The sequence below is a fragment of the Equus przewalskii genome, chromosome 3, assembly GCF_037783145.1.
Source record: "Equus przewalskii isolate Varuska chromosome 3, EquPr2, whole genome shotgun sequence".
NCBI classification, from domain to species: domain Eukaryota; kingdom Metazoa; phylum Chordata; class Mammalia; order Perissodactyla; family Equidae; genus Equus; species Equus przewalskii.
Window position 1 is genome coordinate 40,169,096 of NC_091833.1, and position 22,929 is coordinate 40,192,024.

At 41.0% G+C, this 22,929-nt stretch overlaps 1 protein-coding gene across 1 annotated transcript in view; it reads right to left on the reverse strand.

The window, feature by feature from the left end:
* Nucleotides 1–4,142: 4,142 nt before the first annotated feature.
* METAP1 (methionyl aminopeptidase 1) overlaps nucleotides 4,143–22,929 on the reverse strand; it is a 62,268-nt gene continuing 43,481 nt past the window's right edge. Inside the window, exons 5-11 of the mRNA XM_070614208.1 lie at nucleotides 20,998–21,089; nucleotides 19,830–19,913; nucleotides 17,842–17,980; nucleotides 16,168–16,299; nucleotides 13,002–13,145; nucleotides 8,822–8,887; nucleotides 4,143–5,806 (exon numbers count right to left, since the gene is read on the reverse strand). Of these exons, the coding sequence (XP_070470309.1) occupies nucleotides 5,643–5,806; nucleotides 8,822–8,887; nucleotides 13,002–13,145; nucleotides 16,168–16,299; nucleotides 17,842–17,980; nucleotides 19,830–19,913; nucleotides 20,998–21,089 (821 nt within the window). The 3' untranslated portion in view covers nucleotides 4,143–5,642. The remainder of the gene's footprint in view (nucleotides 5,807–8,821; nucleotides 8,888–13,001; nucleotides 13,146–16,167; nucleotides 16,300–17,841; nucleotides 17,981–19,829; nucleotides 19,914–20,997; nucleotides 21,090–22,929) is intronic.

The window sequence follows — 22,929 nt, forward strand, 5'->3', positions numbered from 1 at the left end:
CATTATATATAACAGTTACATTATAACAGTTGCTAAGTTGTGGTATCATCCCACAAATAGGAGATCTCCACAGAGAAGTACGGGGATCTGTCCTGGCAATGGAGCCTGCTTAGAAATCAGAGAAATGTGAGCCCTGGGGTTCTGATGGTGGTCTTGGGCTCTTCTCAAGGCCCCAGAGTGCAAATGTACCTACAAGTCTTGGAAAGTAAGTATTGGCATGTGTTTGCTGTCGGGAGTGGGATGAGGAGGCCAGAGTAATAGGCAAAAGGCTATCACCTGGAGATGGGAGCAATTACTGAAGCTTTACAGCAGGAAAAAGGCTGGACATCCATAGGGAAAATGATTACAGTACTTTGACCTATAACAAACATCTTAGTGATAAGTGAAAATCTGCCCAGGGAGCCCTTCCTGAGTGCTCCACATACCGACTTTTTTGCATACTCTACTAAGATAGACTAATGCTGACACTTGTTTAATATAACCACAGAATTGCCATATACAGATTCTGTTATTCACCCACAGTCCCCAAAATGAAAAACAGCAGGTTAACAGGGAGACAATGCCACCTTATTCCTGTCTTCTTTTGAAAAATAACCAAATGCAAACCACTATTTTTCTTTCTCATATTTTGCACCAAAAGGAAGAAGGGAGGTGGCTACCACCAAAGGCTGCTTGCCCCTCACAGTTCAAACACAGTGGGGCCAGAGAATTTCCACGCATGGAGCCTTCCACGCTAAGCTAAACTTTCCTTAGATGTTCATTTTTAAAATGAAACAAAACACATAACTTTTAGAATATTAGCATAATGCAGCCTACATTGTGAGACAATTCTTTCCTAAAACATTAATGTGCAGACTTTTTTCCTACTATATTGGAAAATGGGCTACACATCCACATTACAAGTGGTGTAATTTGCTCTTGTAGCTAGAGAGCTTGGTAGAAGTCAAACACCATTAAATACAGACAGAATTTTATCACAGTATCTCAAACAATTCCAGTATTTCTAACTGTCAGACCCCTAAAATATCCTCCTACCCCCTACTGCATGTTTTGTCCCCAAGATTCACTGCATCATTGTTAAAAAGTAGCTCAAGGTTTAGCAAATTTAGAATACAGTACGATCAAAATTACTTCAAATAATTTTTAAACCAATACTCGGAACCCCTTTAGTGAAATATGTTCCAAGAATAGAAATAATCACAAATTTTGCACTTAAAAAGTTTACCGTTGGCAGTGATTTTTTTTTTTAGGGGAAGATTAGCCCTGACTAACATCCACCACCAATCCTCCTCTTTTTCCTGAGGAAGACTGGCCCTGAGCTAACGTCCATGCCCATCTTCCTCTACTTTATGTGGGATGCCTGCCACAGCATGGCTTAATGAGCGGTGCGTAGGTCTATGCCTGGGATCCGAATCTGTGAACCCCTGGCTGCCTAAGTGGAGCATACGAATTTAACCAGTACGCCACCCGGCTAGCCCTTGTTGGTAGTGATTTTGATGTAATTCTGAAATAATTTTACATGTCTTGTAGAATCAAGCAAATAGGTAAATATTGATGTTCAGAACCAAAGTTCTTACCATAGGAGAAGGAAGATAGAAATATGGAACAGGGAAGGGTGAGGAAGATTAGTGTTAGATTTTAAATGAAAGTATCAGAATGAACTCATGATTTATTTTTAAAAAATGCATTTCCTGGCTCTGTTCCCTGAAAGGGCCTGGAAACACTGACACCCCAGTAGCACCTAGATCTTGATTTCCAAATACCATTCCCCATGAAAAGAAACTAGGGTTCCCTGGAGAACAGCCAATTCTCAGTCAGGGGCAGGAAAATTGTATGATAAACCCAGAACATCTTGCTATGGCAAAAAGCAAGAAAGTGCTCAAGCACGGACAGGCACAGGGCAAAACCACCTATGAATAGGGGCCAGCCCCGTGGCCGAGTGGTTGGGTTCACGCTTTCTGCTTCAGCGGCCCAGGTTTTCACTGGTTCAGATCCTGGGCATGGACACAGCACCACTGGTCAGGCCATGCTGAGGCGGCGTCCCACATAGCACAGCCAGAGGCACTCACAACTAGAATCTACAGCTATGTCCTGGGGGGCTTTGGGGAGAAGAAGGAAAAAAGAACAAGAAAATTGGCAAGAGATGATAGCTCAGGGCCAATCTTTAAAAAAAAACGACCTATGAATAAGCTTAACGGTACTCTTGCAGGCCAAGTGTGGAACAATTACAGAAATCAAAATTTTTAAGAAGAATCAGTGAGTCCACACTGATACTCAAAAAAAGCAGGTAGGTGGAGGATAAAAAGTGCTTCTTTGTAAAAGAGTGCCAGCTAATAGATGGAATGCTAGATTCAGAAAGTCCCAATTTACGGCCACCAGTGTAATAAAATAATGGATCTGCCAACGATTATCAATGAATGCTAAAACCACTGAGTGAACAGGATACCCAAATGGTCTCCAAGTATTTCCTCCCACATTTTTTGCTTGAGGATATTCTTAAAATGGACAGATCTGACAGAAAAAAAGTGACCAAATTTATATTGGCAATAACATACAACATTATATGCCTCCCAGTGTGATGTGACACAGTGAATGGGACATGCCACATGCCATCTATGGAATCTTCTGACAGAATGTTTATCCCGAACCTACTTGTGAGAAACAATCAGAGAAGTACAGAATTCCACAGGCCAACTGGCCTGCTTTTTCAAGTGTCAATTTCATAAAAGATCGGAAAAGGTGGGAAGGTCATTCCAGGGTAAAGATGACTACAGACACACGACAACCAAACGCAGTGGGCTTGGATCCTGGATTTACAAAAAGAAGAAAAGTTTAAAGAAAATGTAGGGGGAAACTGAGACTCAAGTTTGAATGTGTACTATACATTAGACAATTCTGTGTCACTGGTAAATCCCTTGGGTATGGTGATCATATTACAGTCACACAGGAAACGTCTTCATGTTTGAGAGACAAGCTGTAATAGTAATGGGTGAAGTATGATGCCGCTTCTTTGCAAAGAAAAGTGCTGAGAGAGACTGGCAAAATAACAATTGCTGAATACAGGAAAAGGTACATGACTATCTCATTGTACTATACTTCCAACCTTCTGTAAACTTGAAAATATTAAAAATAAAAAACTGTTTACAACTAGGATATACAACTATGTACTGGGGCTTTCGGGAGAAAGAGAGGAAGACTGGCAACAGATGTTAGCTCACAGCGAATCTCTCCCAGCAAAAAGAAAAAAAAGTTAAAAAAAAGTTGGAAGTGAAAAAAATAAAGAAATAGCTTACAGATACCATGAGGGTACATTTGGGGACTTCAACAAAGTGGAGCGTCCTGCTCTCAATTTTAACCAAACCTGGTGAAAAACCAGAAGCGGCTCTAGACAAACTGAGGAATCAAGCCAAGACGGCCAACAAATTCCTGAGCCGCCGCCGCCTCCTCCTAAGTTAGACACGTGGAGGGCAAGTGTGTGAAGGTGCTGGGGCACAGGTTCTAATGGACCTTAATCCATTTGATCAGCAAAAGACAAAACTAAGATAAAAGGCAAACATATTTCCCTTCTTCTAAATTATAATTTCAAGAGGGATAGAGGACTGGCGCAGGGGGTTGGGGGGGGGGGGGTGATTTTACAAGTTAATGCATTGACTTATTTTAAAAAGTTGGCAGAATTATGAAACTAGATGTTTTCTCATCTAAATCTAATAAACAAGTGTCATTAGACATATACAATTAGACTATAGCCCATATTCTTTTAAAAGCTCCCAAACTAGAAACAGCATCATCACCAGTGTGGTAAATGATCCCAAGATTTTTTCCCTTGAGCTTATTTTCTAATGATAAACACTGAGTAAGTCCACACTGTAGATTCCACCATCAGTACATAAAATGCTCCCCTAAACACTCAGCATTCTGTCTTAAAAGTTCTCAAAAATACGGCTGCATCTCAAATGCTGCTGGCAGACTCTGCTAAACTACACACAGTACTGGAATGTTTACACAGCCATTAACCTTGAAAAAGTATTTTTACTCAAATGGTCGTGAGTTTACTTTGGATTATGAAATCAGCCACCCCATTCCCACCACTTCCGTCTGAATCCCAAACAAATTTAGCACATTAATGACTACATGACAGGATAATCATTCAAACGTTTTAATCTCCCTTTACAATTATATTAACATTCATGTTGCAAGGCATTCCATTCACAAATATTACAGTTTGATAAAAAATTTCACACACATACCCCAAAAAGTCTATACCAGATTCGGTCACTTTACTAAATCATTAAAATAATAAAAGTAATGAAAACATTATCATAATTCTTTTAAAGCAATAAAGGTCTGAGGCACTCTGGGAAAGATGTTCTCATACAAGTATAACATGTCAGTGGTATCAAATTGTCTTACAAGAAAGCTACCAGATACCCAGTTATCAAGTATGCTCTAATGACGATGGCTGTGATCTGATACGTCTCCACTGGATGCACTCCCGTTCGGACTGAACTACTGAAAGGAACATAGATATTGGGCAGCTGAGGTCATTTCTAATGAGGTTCTCAACTAATATGGTGAGTGTTCTCAGGACACCAAGGACAGCTGCATCCCTACTGCAAGGGAAAGTCCAGTCCTCAAAGAAGCTCCTTCTGATCACCACTAGGTTCACTCAGTGTTCAAGCTCACGGCCCACCTGACCCACTCTGCTCACGGGACGAGAGATCTCAGAATGTCTTTCCCCGTCAGCCTCCACAGTGCAACCTCCACCCTTCTCTGAACATCTTGAAGGAATGCGCTGGAAATAAAACAGAGAGGGAAAGAAAGGGAGACTTTTTCCTCCCATTTTGACCATGTAAAGGCCTGAAATAGCAGTGTATTACGAAATTCTCATGCTCTGCAACAGCCAGCTACCACTTGGAGCATGGCTATTTTTGCCATAAACCAGATTTTTAAAAACCTGATAACCTTTTTCCAAAGTGAATTTTGGCACATCCCTTCCCTGACAGAGTCCACACTGGGGAGAGGGCCTCACTGGCTGGGCGCTTCCTTACACACAATTACAAGGGCAAATCACGAGCGTGGGGAGGAGGGGAGGCCAACTCCCAGCTGGGAATTAAACCACTGCGGACTCTGGGTCCATTCAGGACAGCGCAGAACCCTGTCAGAGCAGAGTCCGCACAAAGCCCAGGTCACACAGTGTCGGATAATACATACATGGAATTTAAAATGTCTACATATATATTTCCATACATATATAATAAAAAAATCTGGAGCAACAGATGTTGCTAAAGTTTCAAGAATTCTCATCTTCAACAATCAGCTGGCTCTTGACAGCCCAGTCATGGCAGTGATAGAAACAACTAGAAGCAGGTTTAAGTAAAAGTGCTCAAAGGGCAACTGAGAAAACAGGGGTGCAGAGATTTGGGGGAGAGAGCATTGAAAGGAGTTGAGAAATGTTTCCTTTATTCTTCTCAGCTTTTTCAGACTCAAGACAAGTTCTTAGGGACACACATCAAATGCTGTAGTCCTTCCTTATCTATAGTCAAAACAAACAAGTAATAAAAACCTCCTCCTCCACTGTGAGCTCTCAGTGAAATGCATAGTACAGCCAGAAGGTATCACTGAGACGTGCCCTCTCGGAGAAGTTAAAACTGGGACATGAAGTGAGGCCGTGCGCTCTCGAGCCGCCGGGTTAGGATCTCACAACCAGTGTCCGTGACCAGCAGCGTGTGCTCAAACTGAGCAGACCGCTTTCCGTCTCGTGTCACCGCGGTCCAGCCATCCGGCCAGGTCTCATCCTGCCATCCACCTTCAACAAACAAAAACAATTCCATAATTCTCAGTTAGTTTTCTAAATAAACTCTAGGTAAGTGTATTTGCACATACTCCTACGTGTGGATGCTGCAGAAACCAACTAGAAATTTCACCACTAAGATTCCGTCAGTTGTTTTAGCTAAAGCCTTCCCAAATTCATTTCGGTCTTTAGTCCAATGAAGTAACAATATTTAAATTTCCTCACGTGTGTTATAACTTCACATTTTTCATCAAATCCCAAATATCAAACCAAGATGGTATTTCCAAAATAAAGGCACATGTTTCCAGTAGAAAACATTGATACCACTCATCACAGTACTACAAGTAAAAGCCTGAATTAATGAATTTAGCTCTCTCCTGGTATAACTTTGGCATCTGACTCAACTATAGCCAATGTATATTGTAAAGGAAATAATGTAACTTGTTATACTTTTATTATAGCATTTAATTCCTAATATATTTTTAAATGGCAGGCACAGAGCAGATTATACTGTGACATTTTTTTTTTTTTTTAAAGATTTTATTTTTTCCTTTTTCTCCCCAAAGCCCCCCCGGTACATAGTTGTGTATTCTTCGTTGTGGGTTCTTCTAGCTGTGGCATGTGGGACGCTGCCTCAGCATGGTCCGATGAGCAGTGCCATGTCCACGCCCAGGATTCGAACCAACGAAACACTGGGCTGCCTGCAGCGGAGCGCGCGAACTTAACCACTCGGCCACGGGGCCAGCCCTATACTGTGACATTTTTGTAGACCACACCCTGGTAACCAGAAAGAAGGGCAAAGAGAAAGAAGCAGAGATTGGCAAGAGAATAAAAAAATTACTATGAGGCAGAATGGGTCAGAGAGGGGTTGACACTAGAGAAAGGAAATGAAGGGACAGTAAAAGAAGAAACGCTACACTAGGGGGCGGGGCGGGGAGGCGGAGATAGAATGAGGAAGTTATACAATTCTGGACACTACTATAAAAATGTTTGTGGAGACTTTCTTGTCTCCAAATTAGATGGCAAAAAAAATCAATACCTTCTTTATTCTGAGTAATCTCAAAGATTAGGTCTCACTGACTCAAACAAATCCCGTAACACAAACTCCGCAGTGAATTAACCTACTTTTGCAATATTAAACCCCAGTCTAAGAAAAAAATACGAGGTAGCTTAAAGAAAGTTAACTCACGCTTTGTGAAACATCTAAAGGTAAGCAAATGGGTATTTTTCAGTGTAACGAATGACCTTTTCACAAATGGATTTAAGACCTAATACTTCCTTGATTTTATTGTGATGGGCTAAAACAGGGTCTTTACTACTGTCAAGTCAAACATGCTTGGCTACTCTTCTGAGGAAATTCAAAGTCCTCTTTGGATCAAGACTTCCCACTCTGGAGCTGGGACTTCACCTAGCTGAGGGCAGTGAAGCATAGCTGACAATCTGAACCGGCTCTGTACGAAGTCACTTGCTTACTCCTGAAACACCACATTATGCCTCATCAACCGGGGCCAATTAATGAAAACAGGTAAGTAACCAAAACCACACTTTGCTCTCACTGTCTTGCCTTTCTCTCCTTATATACTTACTGCCCTTCGAATTGGTTACACATGATCAGAACTTTATTCTTATTCCATGAGGATGGCAAAAATAATACCTTACAGTTGTACAGCCCTTTAAAGTACACAAGGCACTCTGTGTTAATATAAGTCATCTCACCTAATTCTTACAGCAGCCCTGGGGAGCTGGCAGGATACCACCGACTGTAATTTCCACTTTACAGAAAAGGCAAGAGAGGATCCAGTTAAGAAGGCAGCCTCAACAACGACCTCCAATGCTCCCCTCATGCTCCCCTCGAGGGTGGGCTGCCTTTAGCGACTCACTTCTACCAAGAGACTCTGGTAGAGTAAGGAGATGCCACACCCAAGATCAGGATATAAAAAAGCCTGGAAAGGGGCCGGCCCGGAGGCATAGTGGTTAAGTTTGCAGCTCCACATCAGCGGCCCCGGGGTTTGCCAGTTCGGATCCTGGGCGTGGACCTACACACTGCTTATCAGACCATGCTGTGGCGCCACCCCACATAGAAGAAGTAGAATGACCTGCAACCAGGATATACAACTGTGTACTGGGGCTTTGGGGAGAAAAGAAAAACAAAAAAAGCCTGGAAAGATCCAGAGATGAGGTGTCCGGGAAGACACGCTAGCCTTGCTATAACTGCCTCACTCTCCATCCCCTAATCACAACAGGGTCAGAGCTGGCGGGAAGGAAAGGCCAAGGCTTCCGGAAGCAGCCCCTGATCATTACTCTGACAGTCTCTGGGAGGAGCTCGCATCATGCCACTGAGTCTATCATCACTGCCACGCGCCTATCACAGGGAATAACACCAGTGAGGACATAAAACTACCAGTGCTAGGTGTGTCTGTGCTGTGCCTTCCCCACGACAGTTGTATGACGCCACCTCACGACGTGAGTGCAGGCCCTGAAGAGGCAGAATGGCTCGTGAGTTTAGACGTCCACAAATTCTGCCATGGAACTGACTAACTGTAGGTGGCTTCAGGCAAGTTACTCGACCTCTTCAAGGACCAGTCTGCTCCTCTGTACAATGGGGATAGCACCACCTCATAAGGTGCAGAGAATTAAATCATATTACTGTCTCCCTCAAAGTGAGTGGCTTGACTTCTTTCTTCCTCCCCCCCTACGCATGCCCCTCATGTCAAGCATGAATTCTACACAGGCTTGATGGAGGCTCCCGATTACAGTGCACCCTTTGACAGGATCTTAATGAAAAGGGACCAGGATTCAAGTACTTCAGCATCTACTGACAGCAGAATTACCATGTAGAAAGTACTGCTCAATTTTGCAAACCCTTACAATTTTCAGCTCTCTACATGACACTGAATCAAGTTCAAGATGGGACAGGGAGTAGAAATGAAACAAAAAAAAAGTAAGTAGAGCAGACTATTAATCTGATCACAAGTAACCAAAGTAAATAAAATCTCTGTTAAACAATGTTACAGCATCCTTTTCTCTCACCTTCACAAATCATTGGCTCAATTGTAAATACGTGGCCGGCCTTCATCACTCCAACTGCTTTATTTTCTGAAATTAAAGGGAAAAAAATCTCAAAACACAGCAAAAAACCAACGGTACACTGTTGAACAGCTCACTAAAAGAGTACGCAACTTACACTGCCATTGGCAATTCTCACATTAATTACTTTCTCGTCTCCAGATCCCCCTTCTCAAAGGAGATCATTCATCAAACAGGTGTTATACCGATAACTACCAATTTGGGGGCATACACTGTCCAAGGCATATTCCATTCTGCTTCTGTTTTCTCTAGGAAACACAGAGCTGTCTGTAGGCTGGATTTCAGATGTGGTTATCACTTCTATAAAAGGAAAAGTGCCACCAACTGTGTCACTTCTATAAAAGGAAAAGTGCCACCAACTGTGTCACCGCAGGAGTAGAAGTGCAATCGTGAGCCACGTGCAGTGCTGTTATCCTCCGGGTGGAAGAGTTTACAGGAGAACAGCAGATGTTTCAGATTATGCTGGAAGCTCCCGCCTCTCAGCAGGTGCGGAGAGGGCACAGCCAGGGGAACAACAGCATGATCTTCACAGTTTTATAAGCTGTCTTCTTTTTCTTATCTTCAGGGGGAACAAAGCCTCTGCACACTAACCTATTTTTTCTTCATGCTGAAAAGACTACCCCTTTTTATTTGAAAACAGAAATTCTATTTCTCCCTCCAAACACTTTTTTAGCTTTTTGTTCAAGACTAATGAAACAGTGATTTTTCAAAATCATCATGAGAAACACAACCATGAATTAAAGTATCCTGACCTGCTATCCTCTCAAAAAGACAAAAATTTTAAAATAGAGATAGGCCTTTTTCAACAACCTCAGACAGAAACGGAGAGCCAGTTGAAACACCAAATTAAAAACCGCAACCGGGCTGAGCCCCGTGAACGAGCGCCTGCGCTTGCTCCTCCCGCCCACCAGAGGGCGAGAGCGCAGGCTGTCGGGGCTTCCGGCTAAGGCGGCCGGCCCTCGCGACGGCGACCCTGGCGCCGGGTGGACAGCGCGGCGGCGGCGGCTCCCCGGCTGTGCCCGCGCGGCCCTCCTGGGCAGCGGCTCCTCGCTGCGCCGCCACCACCCGAGGCGCCGCCCAGGTACACTGCCTGCGGTTCCACAGCCAGACTTGAAAGTGTGATCAAATCTAAGGGGCAAGCCGAGTGGGACTCCTAATCTCATGAACTTGATCTCCCAATGACATGCCATTTCCCGTGTACACAGGATTGGTCGTATTTCCTTGGGGATGTTAAAAAGCAAACGTCAAGAGGGTCGGCGTGGTGTCCCGGAAAGAAAAAGGGACAGGAGGCCGGAGCCCAGGCGTCGGCGTGACCCTGCGCCCGCCCGCGCCAAAGGCAACACGCGTGCCACACACCTCGGTAATGTCTACACTGATTAAAGGCCGAAATGTTAATATTTTGAATGTAACGGATTAAATAAACTGATTTCACCTACTTTTTTTACTTTTTGAATATGACCACTGGAAATGTTAAAATTACACAGTGCCTCATAGTCTGTTTCCATCGTACAGCACTGACAATCTAAGTTCCAGAGTTGGTTTCCGCCACTGATTAAACGCACAACACCCAGGCATCTCTGCTCATGGTTTCAGTTTCTCAACCTACCTCACTCAACAAATATAATTATCTGAGTGACTACACTATTGCAGACAATATGCTAAGTACTTAAAAAAAATTTAAGTGCTCTACCATCTATCTCACAGAATTATTGCAATATACACTCTAAACAGACGGTGTTATCACCATTATTCCCCAACCATGATGACTTAAACAAAGAAGCAAATAAATTCTCCCGGAACAAGGACTTGTCTTACATAGGAGAGGGTGGAGGGAAGTTACACCGCCATTTCCCTGCTCCTCCCTGGCTGGTTAGGAATAGAGGTACCAGCCAAAGCAGAGATCACTCACCTTTCAAAGGGCCTCTGCCTACAGGGATTCCCTCAGCAGCTTCCTTTAACACTCCCTAAAGTGATCACGACATATTTTGATTTACAAAAACCTGACTTACACCTGACTTTTCATAAATACAGCAAATGTATGAAATCAAGAATACCTGGTCCTTGCTTTTTTCAGAACTGTTTTTATTTCTAATTAAATGGTTTAATATGAAACTCAAGTGGCACCGCTTGTATATCTATCAGTGGCACCATATTTTGCTGACACCATCATCACTGACCCGTACAGTCTCTCTGTATATAATCCATACCCAAACCTGAGTTTGTCACCTCTGCAAGTAAGGGACTTTTTTCATTCCCTCCCCTGCACATGCTCTTTTTAAGCACACATGCGCACATACGCCACCGTAATCAGAACAGTTCCTTCCATTCTGTTAGAGGGGATGCACACACAGGGCTTACCAGGAAGGAATGAAGTCAGCTAATAATTTTCTGTTGCTAGCTTTTATTTCAAGCACAAGTCACGGCTTACATAAGCACTATGTGGTCTGCTAACAAACGCTTACTGATATATGTCAAATGCTGTGCTCTAAACAACTTGTCCAGCTTCTCCTGTCAACAGGTTTCTCACTCATTTCCCCTTCTCTTTACAACTACCAACAGCTAGGATTTGACCGCCTCACACTGCACAAGGGCGACAGCCGTTCATGGGGCTGACCAGCCTGACTAGCTCACACCTGCAATACCTTCTAGACACCACTGCCAAACCTGCCTTCCCAAAACAGCAACTTCATCTTGCCATTCTGCTCAAAATTGCTTCTGCAAATCCCTATAAAAGAAGTCAAATATCCTCGGTCTCGCACTGCCTATTGCTAGTTCTTAACACACAATACTCAGCCCAAGCTTAGCTTACCTCTGTTCAGTCTCAACTTGAAGCACCCATCGTGCTTCCCCCGCACCTGGAATGCTCGCCCTCATCACCAAACCAAAATCTCAGCAGTTCACTCCTTCTCTACAGGACCCAGGGGGCCAAGTACAGGAGACAAGACTGACTCCAGAGAGCCAGACAGAAGCCAGGCAGCAATCCTAGGCCTGGCATTTACTTACTAGTTAGTGTGAACTTGAGTAAATAAATTACTTCTCTAAGCACGGAATCTGCTTTTTAAAATAGAGCTAAGAAATTATTCATAGAGTTATGATGATCAAATGAGATAATGTGTATCATCATCCTCTCCTCCTCCTAAAAGCTAACATTAAGTGCTTTCCATGGATGATCTCACTTAATCCTAGTAACAGCTCCTGGGCAGGTGCATTCACCACTGCTGTACAGATGGGAAAACGGAAGTACAAGGAGATAGATCAGTGTCCACACGGCAGTGGCTCATACGTATTTGTTAAATTCCTTCTTAGGTCACTTATTGTGGACAGCCTTCATTTCTACCACTAAATAACAGATTTCTTCCTGCATGCCTTACTACTCTAAGAGAAAAGGTTTCAGGAAGACACTAATGGCCCCACACTTCCTCTGTTATTCTATCAGACAGCATTCAACTTGAGGAAAGGCACTTTGTCTATTCCCCTCTATTTACATCAGCAAATAGTACAGTATCTGACACACAGTAAGAACTCAAATCAAACCAAGCTGAATCAATTTCATTTAAGGAATCAGAATACTGATGGCTATACACGTGGCAGACTGTTGGCTGTTCACCAAATTCATTTACTTTTCTTCCAGAGTACTCAGGTAGATTACATTTCCCAGGCTCCCTTGCATTAGTGTAGCCACGTGACCAAGTCTCTGCCAATGCAAAGTAAATATAAGTGATTTATGCCAATTCCAGGCTGGCTTACTAAAACCTCCAAGCATAATCCTCCACGCTTCGCCCCCCCCACCCCCGCCTCCCCCAAGCCCCGCTCCTCCCCAGTATCTATCGATTAGGGGGGCAACTCCCAAAGTGACCTTCTTGAAGCTATAGGTTGAAGAGGACAGAGGCTGGTTCACAGAATAAGTGCTTCACCCCCAGTGAGCAAACACACACGCTCTGGACTGTTATATGAGCACGATATGAATGTGTATCATGATGAGCAAATAGACATTTTGGGGGTCTATTTATAACAGCCAAGAGATTACTCTAATAAATACAAAACAGGAGGTCCTATTAAACCTTCACATAAACATTTGTTGACTAAATGGTTAGCAAATACCAAATCTTTGGACAGTACTTACTGGCATAGTGGGGTACATTCGGGGCTGTATGAAAAAGCTTGTGGATTCCATGCCCACAATAGCTTCGAACAACTGAAAACCCATTTGCTTGGGCATGCTTCTGAATAATGTTTCCCAATTCTCTGTATCGAACGCCAGGTTTTACTGAAAGAAGAGAAAAGGCTCAGGACAAAGAGCAATAATAACTAACATTTACTAACAATTACCATCTATGTGCCAGGAAGCTTTCTGAATGCTTTATTCGCCTACATGCCGAAACTTTCAGATGAGGAAACCGAGGCATAGAGAGGCCATACTGCCAGCAAATGGCAAAGCTGAGATTCAATCCAGTAGCACCCAGACTTCCTCCTTTGATGCAGAAGAGGGGACTCGTGCACAGTACTAAGGGGCTGGGGAAAGGCACCTTTTGCTTTCTGAATAAACAAGAGAATGGAAAACACACATCTCTTCCTCTCCTTCTCTAATCTGGTCTACTTCTCAAAGAATTACTTCTTCCCCTGCTTCTTTATCCCCATAAAAGTGCTTCTCAAATTATTCATATTGCCTCTGCAGAAGGTCCTGGGGGCAGGGTATAGAAAGGTACTTCTCACTAAATATCACCTGCCCTGTTCAACTTTTATGACTTTTACCATTGTTTCAATGAAAACCAAAACAGAAGATGTGGTTCTTATTGCTATTACAGCTCTCCTAGCACTGAGACCCCAGGATGTGGGTGCTGCCAGCCTCCTGAGGATTCTAGTAGTGGTTCTGGGGACCCTCTGACTCCCTACAGTCTCCTACTCTGCCTATCTCATTTCCCACCTGAGGTTCACGTACAACATATCTTCTCTAGTCAATCAAACTTCTGAGCAAACAGCTCATGGAATCATTTTAATTAACATTTACTTGCTCTTAACCACATGTTCCAGCTTAACTTGTTTGAGGGTTGGGAGAATAACGATTTTAAGGAACCATGCCAACTTTCATAATGATTTTCTTGCATTACCACCCACACCTTCCTATCAGCCCTAGCAGGTGGGGAAGAAAGCAAAATTTAACCCATGTCACACAGTATACAACAAAGAAAACCTCTGTTAAACAATAATGAGGGAGGTTGAGAATGGAGATTCCTCCCTAATTCTCAAACTAGAGGCAACTCTGGTCCCAAGGGTGCACTTTGCAATATCTGGGGACATTTTTGGTTGTCATATCCAGGAGTGGTGGTGCAACTGGCATGTAATGGGTAGAGACCAAGAATGCTGCTAAGCATCCTACAATGCACAGGACAGCCCCCCATTACAAAGAATGACCAGGCTCAAAATGCCATTAACGTGAAGGATGAGAAGCCTACTTAGCAGGCTAATTTCAACAACTGGTCAAGCTCTCCAGTGCTCTGCACCACGGTGAGCGGCCAAATGATTTGAGTGGAAAAGAAGCGGCAGAGATGATACATATGAAGGCGTATTTTAATAGCACTTTCCAGAGACTAAGCAATTTTTGTTCTTTCCTAGCTACTGTTATGAAGACTTTGGTTTCTGGTAATTTCTCAGAAAGTTTTACACCTGTGTCTTTTATAAAAACAACATTCCAGCTGTCTGATTATTTCAACCAACTCACAGAGAAGCAAAAAGGATATAAACGTTGAACACATTCTTTGGCGGAAACTCTAAAAATTATTTAAAACTAAAGCTTCCAGGGGCCAGTCCCATGGCTGAGTGGTTGAAGTTCCCCACGCTCCGCTTTGGTGGCCCAGGGTTTGCAGGTCCAGATCCTGGGTGTGGACCTACACACCACTCATCAGCCATGCTGGGGAACCATCCCATGTACAAAGCAGGGGAAGACTGGCACAGATGTTAGCTCAGGGCTAATCTTCCTCACACACACAAAAAACCTAAAGCTTCCACAAATGAGAAACTAAACACTTAAGCACCCATCTCACAATACCAGTAAGAGTATTAAAAGTTTTTAAATAATCAAGAGTGAGTAGTAAGTGAAAAGAAAATCTCACATATTGATACATGAAAATATCACATGCTTTCATTTTTCATTCCTCCAACTTTACCAAATTAGTAAAAATTTCATCCTCCATGCATTTTAAATGGATTAAAACAACAAAAATAATGAATCTATGTTATTAGAGATAACTATACGTTTGCCTAAGAACCCTGTCCTGTCCAATACTTTGTTGATGATACAGTCGGTTTACTGGGGGAGGAGGGGTGGGTGCGCATAATACACTAAACAAGAAAATAAAGCTGAAATGCTGTGAATTTCAACTGAAAAGTTGTTTGCCCTCAAACTGTCCTCTTTAATCATCTGTTAACATTTGCAATACGCCTTTCCTTCTCTCTCCTCACAAGATATAGCATATAACCCAAAAAACCTGAATGAACGGTTTGTATGGACAAAGACAGCCTGAGGAAAATCCTACAGAAATACACCTCTACCCAAAGGCATTATTGACTACAACAGCAAGACATCTGGAAAACTCCAAAATCCAGTAGGGAACTGGTTGGAGAAAGGTTTGCACTATGGAATATAACACAAAGGCATTAAAAGAATGGGGTAGATCTGTGCATGCAGGTACACGGGCCAATGTGGAAAGATCTCTACGATATTATTACTTTAAAAAGTACCAAATTAGAGAATACTACAAATATTATGATTCCAGTTAACCTAACTAAGCACGTACACATGGGTTTGTGTGCATGTGTGTGTGTGTGTTAATGCACAGGGGAGACAAAACCTAAATGTAAAAAGTGGATACCTCTGGAGAAAAGAGAGATATGAAAAGGAAAGAGGAGAGACAAGCGTAAAGGAGGATCATTCACTTCTCTCTCATCATCTCGCATCTTGTTTTAAATTTTTATAAGAAGAATATAGTACTTACAAAAGAATAAGAAAGTAGGAAAAAAACTGCACTCAAGAATTACCTATACACTCCTCATTTATCAGCCAGAGAAAAGGAAGATAAATCACAGAAGAGACGAGGATGATAAGCAATCGTCCAGTCTATCCTCATCAGGGGATTCCCAAATCATCCTTAAACCCAGCACTGCTAAAACCCAAAGCTAACTCAGGTAGGGAGAGGCAAAGCTGGTGGGGACAAGCAGTGCCGGTGCAGCGAGAGCCATCTGAGGCCCACCAACACACAGCGGTTCCAGCTGGGCCCTGCACCGAGGCTGACCTGCGTCGATGGCTTGCATCAGGCACTCATAAGTGGTCTGAACCAGTTTCCGCGCTCCCTCATCCACGTCTCCAACAAAGAACGTCTCATTCAGGTCCCCGTGATAACCACTGCGATAAAGAGTGATGTCCACTGCAAAAGAACGTGTGCAAATATAAAGATCACATTTGGTTTTACTTCAAAACAGAAGTCAAGTTTCTCCTACATGACAGCATCAAGCAGTTTAACAAGAAAGACAGTTCTGCATTCTCAAATCAGACACCAACAGATACGGAGTCATCGCCCAATAGACTCCTTGTCTGTAATGCAACTAAACCCACCGTGGAGAACAGGGACAGGTCACGCAGCACAAGCCAGACAGTGGACTTTTATACCCTCATGGTAGTAATCAGATCATTTACAGGAGAAGAAAAATGAATCCAGGATACAGTCATGCAAGATCAATAACCCAAGTTAATAACATTAAATGAAGGACTTTGCTACATTTTGACAATAGACAGAAAAAACTGCTTTCACATATTATCATTAAGGAGTTTTTCTCTCCTCCTAGTAAATCAGTAAATAGAAAAATTTACAGTATTCTACACTTATTCTTCAAAAACTCATTTGCCTTTCACTTATTTGTGAATACCTACCCTTCTCTGTGTCCCCATGTTTAAGAATACAAATTTCAACTACACCCTATAATACACCAAATGCATACTAGAGGGCACATTAAATGAGTATTCTTAAACCAGGGTTTTCACTCAACCTACAATACTGCAGTAAGGTGTACTGGCTCCAGCACAACACATACATCACTGCAAAAGCTAATGCATATGCACGTAACAAAAATAACAGGGCTTCTACGAAAAACAAGGTTGGGCAGACTCCTCAAAACCTACGGAAGTTTAAAAACAGATACTGTAACTAAATTAGCAGCAATCCAAATAAAAACAGTGTCAGTTACGTCTCCACTGCCAGGCACAGCCAGAGTCAGGGTCAGTGCATTCCGTGCAGCATTTAATACTGGGGCTCATGCTTCCTCATCTGATATGTAGGTCCTTGAAGGCACCTCATTACTAAAGAGACCAAGTGCATCAATATTAAAAACACCACCTGGGGGGGCCTTCTTCACTACTTGTTAATCACAGAGGGAAATGTCTTGGCAGCTTCTTCCTCTGCACATGCAGCTTCCCAAAACAGCTTAACTGAGTGGTCCCTAAAGCCACTTTCCAAGTTTCTTACATCAAAGAAAACACTTCTACAGGATTTTCAGCTTTTTTCTTAAGTTCTTCATGTATTACTAAGAATTTCTCTTTACGTGTAGGGAAAGACTGCCCTGATCTCTTCAAAACCATTAGTGGAAGGAAAAAAAGAAAAAATCCCACCTGAATTAACACTGCTTTCACATTTCACTGATATTTTTCACCTATTTCCCAATCACATATGATAATCTGCATTAAAGGAACACATGCTGTACCAAACACATCACAACAGAAGCATCTTAAAAGCAGTAAGTACCTCAAACCATACAAAAGGTTTCCCCAGATTTAAGATTTTAAATTTTAAACATGAAAAAAGATAAGTTAAAGACAGGAAGCAAGTGAAGAAAAACACAAGTCATTATTAGACTCCCAAACCTTGTTGTTTCTTTGTTCATGGTGACAAAAGTCACAATAATGTATTCCTTACCGTTAACAATATCACCTTCTTGCAAGGGCCGTCTGTCTGGAATTCCATGGCAGATCACTTCATTCACTGAAGTACAACAAGACTTTGGGAAATTATAATAATTCAGGGGAGAAGGATAGCAATTTCTGGCAATGCATGCCTATAATAAATTAAAATACAGAGAACATAATTTGGAATGTGCAAAAGAAAAAATTAATCTGTATGCAGTTAACCAGATTTTAAACTTTGAAAAATGTGAAAAAATTTGTTGTACAGATGTTCATAGAGAAGAACTTACTTAATATTTTATTTTAGAAATAGTAGTAGATATCACCTTAAACAGTATACCACAGGGTTTTTGTGCCAGTTAGACAAACTGATAAGTGCAAAGTATACAAAAGTTACTATATGAAGATTCTAGTTTAAAATTAACTACTCCTTATGAAAAATATATTAATGAAAGTAAAAAGATAATAAGTAAAGTAAATTTTAACATGTACTTTGATGTAGCTGAAACTTCTTGTAGACACACAGGCCTATATGCCTCTGAGCAAACAATGAACCCAGCAGAAGCAAGTGTTGGGGCAGCACTCCCGCAGACACTGGAAGCCTGCACTCCCGCAGAGCAGCACAGAGACCTCGAGGAGAACGGTCTGGGTCTCTGTAATGTCTCATTTGACTTGGACGTTTTCACAGTGGTAGTCACAGTCTACCTAACTTCTCTTTCCATACTGCCACACAGTCTTCAGACTAATAATTTTTAAATAGTTGTACACAATAAAATTTGTGCAATGTACCATAATTTTACTGGCAGTTCCACTATTACTGTAAATTTAAACTGTTTCCTCACTTACAAAAATGATTACAAACCATAGCTACCTGCCTGTCACTGGTCCCTTGTTTAATGACAAACTTCTGTACTTCTCACAGCAGCATAAACTGTGGTGAAACGCACACAGAAGCAAATGGTCTTGACTTAAAATGCCAACACTATCACTTCCATGCTGTGTGGCCTTGAATAACTTAATTAACCTCTCTCTGCCTCAGTTTCCTTATCTGTAAAGTGGAGATGACAGTAGCATCTACCTCGTGGAGCTGTTGTGATTAAATGAGTTAGTAAAAGAAGACATAAAAGAGCACCTGGCCCACAGGAAGCACTCAAAATGCTGTTACCACACACTACACATTCTATAACATACAGAACATTACCCAAAGACCAGGATTTATATAAAATTCTGAAAAAAATTTTTATAAACATTTTTATAGCTCAAAACACACTGTCAAATTCCCTTTCAAAAGAGTTGTCCCAGTTTACAGTACCACCATCATGTAAAAGAGAACCAGTTCCAGCATCTCCACACAGGCAATGGGTATAAACATCTTAAAACAGTCACTAACTTAGTAGGTCTCTATGGTTTGCATTTGTCTGATTACCAGAGCAGCTTTAATTAGTCTGCCATAGGATTCACTGATTAGTCACTGCTCTTCTTCCATGACTTACAGAATGTGTGCACGCACCTGCTACAGGGTTTAAGGGCTCTGCCTGACGGACAGGTGGTCTTTGTTAAAAAGGCCCCTGCATCAGGCCCACGGCAAGTATTCGTCTGGTCCGTCCACTGCCTTGTCACTATGGCCATGAAAGGGAACATCTTTCTCTACTAACCTAGTTTCAGAAGTTGTATTCTTTCTTATTTCAGAATATCTGATGTATGGTGGTGACAAGACTTATTTAAAGCACTAATAAAATTAACCATTTTCTAAAAGCTAAACTAAGATGTTATGAAATCTGAGGTTTCACACAAAATGTTTCAAGTTCACTTCCGACCTCAATCTCACAGATACTTAAAGATGGGAATAATGACTACTGTTGAATATTTTCTGTATTTGAAACAGTAAAAACTTGCTTTCAAATTAGCTTAGCCACACTACCTTAGACATCCAGAACTTAAGTTTACTTAATTTTTAGAAATCCAATGTGAAAAAAGTTTTCAAAGCATAAAAGTTCTTACTAAGTGTACAGCATGGTCTATTTCTTCAGTAGTCACACCCGGTTTAATCATGCCAGCAGCAATGTCCAAGACTTCCCTAGCAAGCTGCAAAGGAGAAGCAACACACCAAGAAGAAATGAGACAGAAATCAATCTGTAATCTTTGTACTACCTTAGATTTTTGTGAGAGATTGCAAATGGCTCTCACCTGGAAAATTATAATTCTGAATTTTCACGTCAAAACCATTTGTATTCCTAACACCCATCAATAAATGCATGTGTGCGTGTAAATATATACACAAAATTGGGCTAGCCAGCAAATAGCTTAGTAAGTCAGCCTGACTGGTTTCTACATGAAAATGCACATCCTAAGTAATCTAAACATTGATCAACTGTTGAAGGTTGAGTCATTTTAAATTCCTAGAAGGGAAGGGAGAAAGATAAGAGAATAAACAAATGATTTTCCTCAAAGAATCAAAGCAAATAAGTGATAGAAATACAAATTTCTCCAGATTATCAAAGAAAATTATTATCAAATCACTTTTAAGCACAGAATAAAAACTTTAACGGGGGCTGGCCCTGTGGCCTAATGCTTAGGCTCAGTGCACTCCACTCCAGTGGCCCAGGGTTCGTGGGTTCAGATCCCAGCACGGATCTACACCACTCGTCAGCCATGCTGTGGTGGCAACCCACATATAAAATAGAGAAAGACTGGCAAAGATGTTAGCTCAGGGCTAAATGAATAATATTATTTTTCTTTAGAAAAATACAAACATGTGATTTCAACTAATAAGTACTAGCCACTACTACCATACTTCATAGGTATTTCACAACAGCAGCTTTAGCTTAACTTTATTAAAGGTTTAAACTTTGCCCTATGTCATGATGACTCACAAAAAGAAAATGACAGAATCATAAAAATCTGGTTCTCTAAAAAATAAAATACAAGGGATAAAAGAAACAGATTGTCAACTAAATATAGGTTACCTGACATATTAATTTTCAAATAGGCTGTTTATGTAGAAAACAACTGTTGCATAAAATTATATACTAACAATAGTCTGATGAAAAGTAAGTATGGCCAGTCAGTCTTACAACCTATTTGCTACCTCTGTAAATCAGCAAATCACTGACTTCATTTCTCCTAAATGCTTAAACATGTCTTACTCCATGGGGAAAAAATAACTTACCCTACATACGAGTCGCATCCCTTCTATATCTTCAGATGACAGCAATTTAATTTGAGAAGTACCTTTAAGAGCCTGTTCAGATTCAGACATTCCTGGAAAGGAAAATCAGTAAGTAAAACCAAATCAACAGAAAGATGTAGCATTTATTAGCACAATTATCTCCCTGATGACAAAATAATAGTCAAACCTCACCATTTCATGCAATGGTATTTCATAATTTGGGAGGGTCCAGGTCAGATTTTTAATATGCAAAGGAAATTTGCTAAAAACAAACTGAAGGAAAGAATTCTAAAGAACAAACTTCCAGATCCATTAGAAATCAGTCAATATGCAGCACTTATTCTATGACAGGTGATATGTTAATAAGATCACTAAATGATTTACATTTGAACAGTACCATACAATTTACAAACTGCTTTCATGATCATCCTCTTATGAAGCAACTATATACCAACAATTGACGAATCAATTACACTCATTTATTTTTTAAACAGGAACCTAAGTCAATATTTTTCAAACTGCTGTTTGTGGCCCTTCAGTGGGCTATGACTAAAATCTTTTTAAAAGTAAATAAACGGAATAGAAAAAAATTAGACTATATCATACAGGGTAGGGGTAAGTATTGTTGTGAAATGTTTGATTATTAATTTATATACACACACATATACACAGATCTAAAATACATTTCTCATTGTGCGTCATGGTCAGTAAAGCTTGAGGGGTCGGCCCAGTGGTGCAGCTGTTAAGTGCACACGTTCTGCTTTGGCAGCCCAGGGTTCACCAGTTCGGATCCCAGGTATGGACACAGCACCGCTTAGCAAGCCATGCTGTGGCAGGCGTCCCACATATAAAGTAGAGGAAGATGGGCATGGATGTTAGCTCAGGGCCAGTCTTCCTCAGCAAAAAGAGGACTGGCAGTAGTTACCTCAAAAAAAAAAGCTTGAAAAATATTGTCCTAAGAATCTTCACTAATAAAATTAGCTTAAGTTATTCATACATTCAAAAGTATTCTTTCACAATCTGACAAAAAAGACTAATCTTTTTTATAAATATCGATATAAAAATTCCAAAGTATTATCAGCAGAATCCAAAAAGCATATAATACATCATGACTTAAGTGAGATTCATATTGGAAGGGCATGGATGGTTCAGCATCAACAAATCTATTAATGAAATTCATCATAGCCATAGATTAAGGAAGGAAAAATAAATGATCATCCAGGCAGATAATTCTGATAGCATGGCCAACTACCACCGTAACATGAGAACTATGAATCTCAAGTCAAGAACCGACATCATGGATGCTTCCTATCAGCACTATTATTTAACAATGTTCTGAGGGTACTAGCAGATGTAATTAAACAAGAGGGGAAAAAAGACTTAAAATTAGAAAGAAAAGGACAAAATTTTTATCAATTTCAGAGATGATTATATATGTCCCTTGAACAAGGGACTATCTAGGAAAAGACTAGAAATAGAAATGCAGCAAGTTAGCAGAGTCTAAGATAAACATATGAAAATCAGTAACTTTCCCAAACACAAACAATGAGCTAGGAAATATATTAGTAGATACTATTCACAGAATAACTAAAAAAGTATCCAGGAACAAACTTTTAAGACCTAATGAAGAAAATCTGAAACCACCACTAGAAGACATAAAAAGAGACTTAAAATAGAAAAACATACCCTGTTCTTGAATAGGAAGACTCAATATTGTAAAAGTGTCAATTCTTCCAAAATTAGTCTACAAATTTAACACTATCCCAATAAAAAATGGCAACAGGATATTTTTGGGAACCAGACAAGCTGATTCTAAATTTCACATGGAAAAACAAACATGCAAGAATGGCCAGGAAAATTCTGAAAAAGAGGAAAGGTGGGGGCAACAAGGCCTACCAAATATTAAACATCATATATAGCTACAATAATTAA